The sequence below is a fragment of the Lampris incognitus genome, chromosome 3 (genome assembly GCF_029633865.1).
Source record: "Lampris incognitus isolate fLamInc1 chromosome 3, fLamInc1.hap2, whole genome shotgun sequence".
NCBI lineage: Eukaryota > Metazoa > Chordata > Actinopteri > Lampriformes > Lampridae > Lampris > Lampris incognitus.
The window spans coordinates 111,624,988-111,636,480 of NC_079213.1; the positions used below are offsets into that span (position 1 = coordinate 111,624,988).

Consider the following 11,493-nt stretch of genomic DNA (forward strand, 5'->3'; position numbering starts at 1 on the left):
ATATATATATATATATATATGTGTGTGTGTGTGTATGTATATGTATGTGTATATATATATGTGTATGTATGTATGTATGTATGTGTGTGTGTATATATATAAAAAATATAAAATATCCAGGATTATTTTGCTCCTTATTTGTTGAGCACTGCTCCTACCATTGAGTGTTTCTTCTATAACAAAGTTTTATATACTATATACACACACACACACACACGAAACCGTCAATGGTGTTGTGAGTGCTCAACTAATGAGGAGCGGAATATCTTTTCTTGTATCTGTGTTATATATATATATACACACACACACGTGTGTGTGTGTGTAGGTACGGCCTAGGACAACATTTTGGTACCGGAAGCGTTCTGGTTTCTGTTTCCGTTTTAGTCCGAGTTGTACTGACCAATCATGTTTGAGTAGGTGTCGATTTCTATAGGAACGTGCTTTGGTTGCATGTTGGTAACGGTCCATGTCAGGAGCAAAAGAGGCAGAACTTATTGGCCAAAATGTTGTCTGGACCTCAAACACCGACAAAAAGTATCGATCTTAGTGTATTGTGTGGAGAAACGTTCGACTCGTGTCAACTACTTGTGGAACAATCCGGTCGTAGATGGCGTCTCTCGACTTCAAATCCATTCTCGCGTCTCAAGTTGCCAATCTGACTGACAACAGTGATGGACGCACAGAAGAGGAAGTCTTCATAGTCTTCGTCGTCAGATGATTTAGATTCTGGGTTCTGAGATTGATACCGTCCAAGCAAGATTTGCCACCACTTTGCTCTTGGGCATGGTGCGTACTGCAAATAAAGCCAACATCCCGAAGTCAACACCCAACTGTCCATAACAGCTGGCAGGATGTGTTTAGGCATGAAAACTGGCAGGTGGGTTTCCAAGACGTCTACTGGTTCTACTCTGATCACCCTTCGTACATCCACTCATCTATCCACTATCCAAACCGCTTGTCCTGCTCAGGGTTGTGGGCATGCTGGAGCCTATCCCAGCAGTCACTGGGAGGCAGGCAGGGAAACACCCTGGACAGGCTGCCGGTCCATCACACACACACACATTCACAACTAGGGACAATTTAGCACGGCTGAAGAAGGGTTACACAAGCCACTGGAACACATGAAGACTTGTTGACAGTGGTCAAGAAGAGAAAACTGAAATGGTACGGTCACATCTCGAGAAGCTCCGGCCTTGCCAAGACAATCCCGCAAGGCACAGTGAGGGGTGGGCGAAAACGAGGAAGACGGAGGAAGCGATGGTGATGTAACATCAGAGAGTGGACAGGCCTTGACTTTGCCAGCTTACAGAGGGCAGTTGAGGACAGACAGAGATGGCGAGGGCTGGTTGCGGATTCAACAGCCGTGCCCCAACGACCTCTTGAGAGGTTACGGGATAGGTGAGGTGAGCCGAGGACTCACCTGACCTGCATGTCTTTAGACTGTGGGAGGAAACCGGAGCACCCGGAGGAAACCCACGCAGACACGGAGGGAACATGCAAACTCCACACAGAGGACGACCCGGGACGACCCCGGAGGTTGGACTACCCCGGGGCTCAAACCCAGCACCTTCTTGCTGTGAGGTGACCACACTTACCACTGCGCCACCGTGCAGCCTCACTCTCCGTACAACTACTTAATCATCTGACTGCTCAGTCTCTGAGCAGGCCTCTTTGCTTTGTGATAACAAAGAGACCTAAAACAAATCTCTGATTCCACAAAGGGAGGTTGGAGACGCTGTGGAGTGCAGCCCCGGACACACAGGTCATGACAACTCCTCTCCCCGCCTTGGAGCCAAGCTACTTTGGCAAAGCTATGAAATTACTTGGTGTCCGATGCGTTTTTGGGACGTGTCAAATGAAGCGGATCGTTTGAAGCAGGCGGAGTCTGTAAATGGAGGGCAGAGAAAGGAAGGAGGGGGAGGGTTTTTGATAAGGGATAAAGGAATGCCAGGGCAGAGGGAAGGATGGTAAGAGGGAGAATGTGTTTTAGGTCAAAAGAAGCTGAGCTGAAAGGATCGAAACGGGTAAAGGATTACAAATGGACAGAGCGAGGGAGGTGTGGAGGTAGATAGAGGGATAAAAAGGGTGCAGCGTTGAAGGAAAACAAAGCAACATAAAATAAAACCTGTCATATTTCACTGTTATAATAGATAAAATAAAGAACATACATAAATATACCTATATATATACCTATATATATATACCTATATATACCTATATATATACCTATACACACACACACACACACATATATATATATACACACACATACATACATACACACACACACACACCTATATATATGTGTGTGTGTATATATGTATATATACACCTATATATATATACACCTATATATATATGTATATATATATAATCCAGTACAAGCCTGTACTTGTACTGTCTTGTACTTGGCTTGTACTGTCCATTAAAGAATTACTTGAATCATCACTGGATTATACATACATATACACACACTCACTCATGCTCTCTCTCTCTCTCTCTCACACACACACACACACACACACACACACACACACACACACTCACACACACACACACACCTGACATGTGTGAGCCTACCCAATATTCGGGGATTTGATAGACAGAGGGAAAAGTGAGTCTGCCTAAGCAGTTTCTGAAGCACCTGCCTGACAGGAGAAGCTGAACAGATGGATGGAGGTATACGGGGAGAGTGATGGCGGGATGGAAGGAGATACAGAGTGTTAAGCAGGGAGATAGAAAAGGATGAACTGAGAAGAAGGTGGTTAAGCAGCCAGATTGCATGACTGATAAAAGCTGACTCATATAGCAATGATACGACAGCCTGGCAACCTCCCAACATCTCAGGTTTAACCCTGCACACACACACACACACACCCACACACAATTTCCCCATGCCCTACAGTACTCCGGTCTGCGCTAATAAGTAAAGAAGAGGCCATATATCATGTTTTATTGTGCTAGTTCACTATGCTCCACAGAGTCCAGCAGTAATACAAGTCACCATCATCCATTATAGGTTTACAAGGAGGAAGATTTGGGATCTGGGTTGAGAGGGGTAAAGACAAAGCAATTCAGAACATTCAAGTCATTTTGAATTTAGCACTTTTCCGATCTATTTCCTTCAGCGGTTGTCACACTATTTGACAAATTAGCTTTTCTGAAGAGTTAAATGGAAAACGGGCTGCATTTATACAGCACTTCTCTAGTCTACTGACCACTCAGGGAGCTTTACAGTGCAGGCCTCACATCCACACACACATTCACACCCTGATGGTGGAGGCTGCCATGCGGGATGCCAGCCTGCTCATCAGCAGCAGCAGTTAAGGGTTCAGCGTCTTGCTCAAGGACACTTTGACACGCTCTCCGCAGGAGTCGGGGATCAAACCAGCAACCCTCCGATTACTAGACGACCCGCTCGACCTCCTGGGCCACGCTGGCCCTGAGAGTTCCACGTAACTACTGATCTTTCCTCTGGTATTTTTCATAGAGACTACGGTGAAGGGAGACTGGAGACGCATGAGTGGAAGGCAGCAACTAAAGTCACTTTCCTTGTGAGATAATTACAGTGTTTGGTCCGTATGTGTAAAATGATGTCTCCCTAATAGGACGTTGACTGCCTGACCGTTATGATACTGTCCCTGACAGATGCTATTCACCTATCCAGCAGTCAGGGATTCACTGTGTTAGCGCTCGACGAATTGAAAGAGGTGGACGGCACCGATATGCAACCACGACTATACTGGAGGGGGCTTCTACTGAAGAACCCAGTGGATTTCGCTGTGGAAACAGGACGTTAGACCCACCTTGCTGCAAGTAAAGATGCAGCTTTCCTTTCTCCAACACCAGAGTGAAGCTGTGATTTCTTTGTCCGTCTGCATGGAGAAGTATCCCTGAATTCCTCAGGGTTTTAAACCTCAGTGAAATGGTCTCTGTGGTTGTCTGCCTGGGCCTGGGACTCCCGGACAACCTGAAGAGCAGGCTGCTGTTGCCATCAAAGCTCACCACATCAGATGCTGACAAAAGACACACAGACAGAGAGTGGTAACTTATCTGCACGGACACTCTGTACAGTCAGTATGCAGTCAGAAAACCAGCACCAAGAAAATGGGTTCAAGTTGTGTATGGAAATGATGATGGATGTATGAAAATACAGGATTCTGTAATGTCCTCAAACCAAAACTGCAGAGGAGTTTACAGGTATAACAGATTACAGGTATAACAGCAGTTTACATGTATAGCGGATTACAGGTATAGCAGCAGTTTACAGGTATAGCAGATTACAGGTATAACAGCAGATTACAGGTATAGCAGCAGTTTACCGGGGGAAGAAAAAAAGTAATCCTTCTGCTCACCATTGTGCACATTCATGCCTGTTACAGCAAGGCACCATTTTGTTTAGGAGAGTGACTGGCTTAAATTTCAAACTTACTGTAAGGACATCCATATGTCTCCAGCCTGAGTCCAATCCGCCCACTGGGATTCCAGTCCAGAGGGATCAGACGCAGGTAGCGAGCTATCACGGGTTGCTGGAGTTTGTACTGGACCACACTGTCTGCATTACTGTTACCTGGAAAGGCCTAAACAAATGCACATAAAAAGAGCTAGCTGTCCGACCTATCTATTACTTCATCCATCCATCCATCCATCCATCCACCCACCCACCCACTGGTGGGTGCAGAGGGTACATTTGGAATGGGATAAACCAATGAAATAATTAAATGAAAATAAATAGTTAAATATAAAAGTATTTTTTAAAAAGAAAATATTTTTATGTTGTGAATATATACACTTGCATGCTTTATTGATCTTCAGTCTGTTTTACTTTTCTCAGTTGTAGATCATTTGGATATTGACCACATCATCAACCTGTCAAGTCTTCTAACTCACGGCTGACACCGAACAGACAACTTTCACGTTACGCTGACATTAGTTAGTACAGTGCAGAAATGTTGCAACGCTGCGTGACTAAAAACATTCCATCTATCAATACCAATATCTTGTTGGACTGAATATATTAAGACCATTCGTGTTTCGTTCTGTCGGTTGTTAGATGATCCTCGGTTATAGTACTAGAGGAAGCAAAGCATATCCCGGCGGCATGGTGGCGCAGTGGTTAGCATGGTCGCGTCAACAGCAAGAAGGTCCTGGGTTCGAACCCCGGGGTTTTCCAAACTTGGGGGTCGTCCTCTGTGTGGAGTTTGCATGTTCGCCCCGTGTCTGCGTGGGTTTCCTCCCACAGTCCAAAGACATGTAGGTCAGGTGAATCGGCCGTACTAAACTGTCCCTCGGTGTGAAAGTGTGTGTATATCGGCCCTGTGATGGACTGGCGGCCTGTCCAGGGTGTCTCCCCGCCTGCCGCCCAGTAACTGCTGGGATAGGCTCCAGCAACCCCGCGACCCTGATTGGGATAAGCGGCTTAGATAATGGACAGATGGAAAACATGCCCCTCTGAAAGGCTGATCTGGGTCTACGTGATGTGTTGACATGATAAGGACTACTGTGCTATTGTTTTGCATCCTATTTGGTGATCTGCTAGCGGTGCTTGCAATGCAGCAGTGGTTAATTGCCCATTTAGCAGTTTATGCTGGTGCTTATCGCTGCAGTGCTTCACTGCACTAGTTGTTACTGGTTGTTAGGCCCGTTTGCTGATGTACTATTGTGAAAAATGTGTTGTCACACACTTTAAACCATGTACAGCTACATTTGATTTGCACAGTGTTTCATATCACGAGGAACTTCATCCCCCCCCCCTTTTTTTTTCTCCCCAATTATACCCGGCCAATTACCCCACTCTTCCGAGCTGTCCTGGTTGCTGCTTCACCCCCTCTACCGATCCGGGGAGGGCTGCAGACTACCACATGTCTCCTCCGATACATGTGGAGTCACCAGGCGCTTCCTTTCACCTGACAGTGAGGAGTTTCACCAGGGGGATGTAGCGCATAGGAGGATCATGCTATTCCCCACAGTTCCCCTTCCCCCCTGAACAGGCGCCCCAACCGACCGACCAGAGGAGGCGCTAGTGCAGCGACCAGGACACATACCCACATCCGGCTTCCCACCCGCAGACACGGCCAACTGTCTCTGTACGAACGCCCAACCAAGCCGGAGGTAACATGGGGATTCGAACCGGCGATCCCCACGTTGGTAGGCAACGGAATAGACTGCCACGCCACCCAGACGCCCCGAGGAACCTCATCTTAAAACAGACAAATAGCACAACGTCATTTGTTCACCCATCCACAGGAAATGAGCTGTGCCAGGTTTAAAACCGCTTCACTGGCAAAAGGCATGTTGTTGTTCCGTGTTTACTTCCTGAGGTCAAGGTTAAAGAGTTCACTTTGAATCCTGATGCTTTCGATCGAGCTGGCTGCTGAGTGAACACATGCTCGCTCAAGTCTAAACAGCATTAGTGCAGGCTGAAGCCGGTGACTTTCAACCTCATTTCGGCGAATGACATGCTGTGCAGACTGAACCGTGTTTTGGATGAGTGGTTTCTCCAAAGAGATGCAGCGCAAGATGTAGTTTTGCAACAGATGTTTTAGTAACAGCTTTAAGCCTTAGAATGTGGACAAAACCCCCATTAACCATACTGATATGTAGATAATCATTTAGATAAATGCATTAAAAAAAAAAAACTTCTGAACTCAAATAAATAATTGATCTTAATAAATGGACAATGTCTCTCCCCCTCTCAATTAATTACTCACGCTCTGTGTGTGTGTGTACGTGTGTGTGTGTATACAGATGGGTCACAAATTAAAGGAAAAACCAACATGTGTGTCTAGAGTGTCTGAGTAGTAAGGTGTTGGTCCACCACAAGCCTCCAGAACAGCTCCAGTGCTCCTTGTCATCGACTCTACAAGTCTCTGACCTCTACTGGAGGGATGGACACCATTCTTCCAGAAGATGGTCTCTGAACTCTACTGGAGGGATGGACACCATTCTTCCAGAAGATGTTCTCTGACCTCTACTGGAGGGATGGACACCATTCTTCCAGAAGATGTTCTCTGAACTCTACTGGAGGGATGGACACCATTCTTCCAGAAGATGTTCTCTGAACTCTACTGGAGGGATGGACACCATTCTTCCAGAAGATGTTCTCTGACCTCTACTGGAGGGATGGACACCATTCTTCCAGAAGATGTTCTCTGACCTCTACTGGAGGGATGGACACCATTCTTCCAGAAGATGTTCTCTGAACTCTACTGGAGGGATGGACACCATTCTTCCAGAAGATATTCTCTGAACTCTACTGGAGGGATGGACACCATTCTTCCAGAAGATATTCTCTGAACTCTACTGGAGGGATGGACACCATTCTTCCAGAAGATGTTCTCTGAACTCTACTGGAGGGATGGACACCATTCTTCCAGAAGATGTTCTCTGACCTCTACTGGAGGGATGGACACCATTCTTCCAGAAGATGTTCTCTGAACTCTACTGGAGGGATGGACACCATTCTTCCAGAAGATATTCTCTGAACTCTACTGGAGGGATGGACACCATTCTTCCAGAAGATGTTCTCTGAACTCTACTGGAGGGATGGACACCATTCTTCCAGAAGATATTCTCTGAACTCTACTGGAGGGATGGACACCATTCTTCCAGAAGATGTTCTCTGAACTCTACTGGAGGGATGGACACCATTCTTCCAGAAGATATTCTCTGAACTCTACTGGAGGGATGGACACCATTCTTCCAGAAGATATTCTCTGAACTCTACTGGAGGGATGGACACCATTCTTCTAGAAGATAGTCTCTGAACTCTACTGGAGGGATGGACACCATTCTTCCAGAAGATATTCTCTGAACTCTACTGGAGGGATGGACACCATTCTTCCAGAAGATGTTCTCTGAACTCTACTGGAGGGATGGACACAATTCTTTCAGATGATGTTCTCTGAACTCTACTGGAGGGATGGACACCATTCTTCCAGAAGATGTTCTCTGACCTCTACTGGAGGGATGGACATCATTCTTCTAGAAGATATTCCCTCATTTGGTGTTTTGACGAAGGTGGTGGACAGCGCTGTCTAACACGTCAGTCCCAAATCTCCCATAGGTGTTCAATTGGATTGAGATCTGGTGATGGTGAAGGCCATAGCATGTGATTTACATCCTCATCAAACCATCCAGCGACCCCTCGTGGCCTGTGGATGGGGAGCATCATCATCCTGGAAGAGACCACTCCCATCAGGGTAGAGACGTCTCATCATAGGATGAAGGTGATCACTCAGAATAACTTTGTATTGTTTGCAGTGACCCTTCCCTCTAAGGAGAAAAGTGGACCCAAACTGTGCCAGGAAAGTGTCACTCATATCATAACACCCCCTCACTGTAGAGGTCAAGCATTCAGTTTTCTCCTTTCATCTGTCACCTGTCTGTAGGTATGTTCTGTAGCAACCAACCGTCAGACTTACATTACCACTCACCTATCAGGACTTCATTCATGTTTGCCAGAATCCTGCAGACAGCACACTGAAATGTTGCATAGGGATTAGAATTTGCTAACCGCCTAAAGCTAGCAGGTAGCAGGTTTGATTCCTTAACAACCAAGTGCATCCGCCAACAGTCTGTTTGCTTTATCATTTTTATATGGTTTGACAGCAGTGGTGTAAGGCAATAATGACGGGCCCCATTGCACGCCATTATGACAGGCCCTAGTGCACGCTAGTTACTAGTTATGAAGCACACACACACACACACACACACACACACACACACACACACACACACACACACACACACATTAGGCACATATATATATATATATATATATATATAATCAACAATATGTTGGATTCTACAGTCGAATGAGTTACTTAGGGCTGTTGTATTGGGAAAGTGGAGAGGTCAAAGAGAAACTATCAGTACCATGGACAGCGCTCTGACACGCTTTAACATAAACAGACGGTCAATCAGATCACCAAGTCAATAACAATAATAATAATTATTATTATTATTACAATAATAATAATAATAAATCAATCTTGTATAGCGCTTTTCTAACACTCAAGTGACTTTACAATAAACGGGGTGAAACAAGACAACAGATAAACATAACAGACACACAGGGGTGGATGGGAAGGGGGGCTACGAGAGGAGAAGTGGCAGCCACACAAGCCAGCAGCACTCTCCCACTTAAACACATACAAAAGGGGAAGACAAACAAACATCATAAATCCCAGATGAAGTCTGAAGAGGCGAGTCCTGATTAATGACTTGAATGTGGGCAGATCACAAGCCCTTTTCTGTACAACCGCTAGCTATTTCGTATGCGTAAGGCCACCGAAATGTGATTTACAACGATTAACTTATTCACACGTGTCTTACAAAAAGATGTGGCATGGGCCGTTTGGGACTACTGACATTAAGCAGACCAGTGACAGACCTTAGTCGGTATGCAGATAATGGATTGTCGACAGCGGTGGAATGGTCACCAGAAACTAGAGTTATTTTCCTGCACCTAACATGACCATTTCCATTATCACCACGTGGGAACGAATCCGAGCCTCTGAACAGCACACAGACTTCGCACATTAACACGGCCGAATGGGTCTCCATGTTAACTGGAGGGAGGTGGCGAGTATTGGGCCAGATGCCCTACTTGCCAAAAGGAATGCGAAGGGGTGCGGCGGCCACCCGCTTCCTGGTGTAGTGATCGCCGCGGGTCCATCAGGACCTTCGCATATGGTCGCTCCTACGCAAATGTGTCCGCAGCAGCACCTTCTCGTGGTACCTCCTGTTTTCACAAAGTCTGCTGCGGGGGCGACCGGGTTCCTGGCGGTATAACCGGTTGGGTCGATTGGACTCGTTAGCCTTGGTTGGCAGCCAGTCTAGGAGGACAACTCTTGACTTCAAACCCGGGTAGATGAAGCTCGTTAGCCTGTCAGGCAGTTCATCTAGGAGAAGGACAACTCTGATTTCAAACCTCCGCTTGTCTACGGGAAAGGCTTCAGGAAGAAACCCTGAGGAAAAATCCGCATCCGTCTCCATTGCCAGTCGTCTCGCTAGTCTTGCCACTGGTAGCAGGGGGTCTCAGACGAGACAGTGGGGTTGATGATGCACAACTCTGCCTCACTTTAATCATCCCGCAAGTCATCAGTCATCCATCACAGGATGACTAGATGGTCCTCGAATAACAACAACAAAAAAGCCAAGGGAATCTAATTTAGGGAGCTTTGTTACCTTCTCCTCCTCTTCTTTTTTACTGCTACTTTTATATTTGAAAGGCATGCCTCCTCGCTCGACTCGCAGATGTGCTCGGCTACGTTCAGATTTTGTGCCTTAAACTAGCTATATCGTATCGTCTCGTCACATGATCAAACAGAGACTTGTAACCGCACAACATATACGTATATTACCCAGCTATCATTGCATATCATTATAGAACAAAAATACTAAAGAAAATAAGAAATTATTAATTTAATTGAATAGTTTTTACATTTTATTCATAATTTATAGGGTTTATTTAGAATAAGCATATAATTTTGCTATAGACACTTTTTTTTGTACAGAAGATTGGCCTGTTCAGAGTGTCTCCTCACTTGCCACCCAATGACTGCTGGGATAGGCTCCAGCATCCCGCGACCCTATTTGGGATAAGCACCTGGGATAATGGATGGAAAAATGAAAACCATGAAGGAGATGGGTCAGCCTTTTCAGGCCAAATATAGTAGAACATGGCACCATTCTTTGATTTTAAGAATTTTCTTTGAACACAGACGTGTTTCCAAGGTGCCAATCTGAATCACTCGCAAAAGCCCGTTCTCTGTTCAACTGTTGGAGGGCCTGCTCTTTTTATGCACCCCCCCCCCGGGCCCCGGTGCAACTGCACTGTCTGTAATTACACCACTGTTTGACAGAGCTATTTTCTTTCTATTTTACAATTATCCTTTGTCAGACGTGACTCTAACTGGCACCCATCCAGTCAGTAGCAGCCCATGGCCATAAATAGCAGTGGGGCGGACACTGGCTGCAGCTCCTGAATCGCTAGCCACGCCCACTTTTGATATCGTTATTTCAATAATTAAGTATATTAAATACTTATATTAAGGCGGCACGGTGGCGCACTGGTTAGCGTGGTCGCCCCACAGCAAGAAGGTCCTGGGTTCGAGCCCCGGGGCAGTCCAATCTTGGGGGTCGTCACGGGTCGTCCTCTGTGTGGAGTTTGCATGTTCTCCCTGTGTCTGCGTGGGTTTCATCCGGGTGCTCCGGTTTCCCCCCACAGTCCATAGACATGTAGGGCAGGTGAGTCGGCCGTACTACATTTTCCCTAGGTGTGAATGTGTGTGTGTGTGTGTGTGTGTGTGTGTGTGTGTGTGTGTGTGTGATGGGCTGGCAGCCTGTCCAGGGTGTCTCCCCGCCTGCCGCCAAATGACTGCTGGGATAGGCTCCAGCATCCCCGCGACCCTGACAGCAGGATAAGTGGTTCGAATAATGGATGGATGGAAAATACTTGTATCAATTAAATACAATAATTACTATATT

General features: G+C 46.1%; 1 protein-coding gene across 1 annotated transcript in view; it reads right to left on the reverse strand.

The window, feature by feature from the left end:
- Window positions 1-11,493, reverse strand: part of LOC130109962 (contactin-associated protein-like 4) — a 123,184-nt gene that overhangs the window by 76,287 nt on the left and 35,404 nt on the right. Inside the window, exons 4-6 of the mRNA XM_056276927.1 lie at window positions 4,433-4,580; window positions 3,803-4,016; window positions 3,219-3,229 (exon numbers count right to left, since the gene is read on the reverse strand). Coding sequence (XP_056132902.1) covers window positions 3,219-3,229; window positions 3,803-4,016; window positions 4,433-4,580 — 373 coding nt within the window. The remainder of the gene's footprint in view (window positions 1-3,218; window positions 3,230-3,802; window positions 4,017-4,432; window positions 4,581-11,493) is intronic.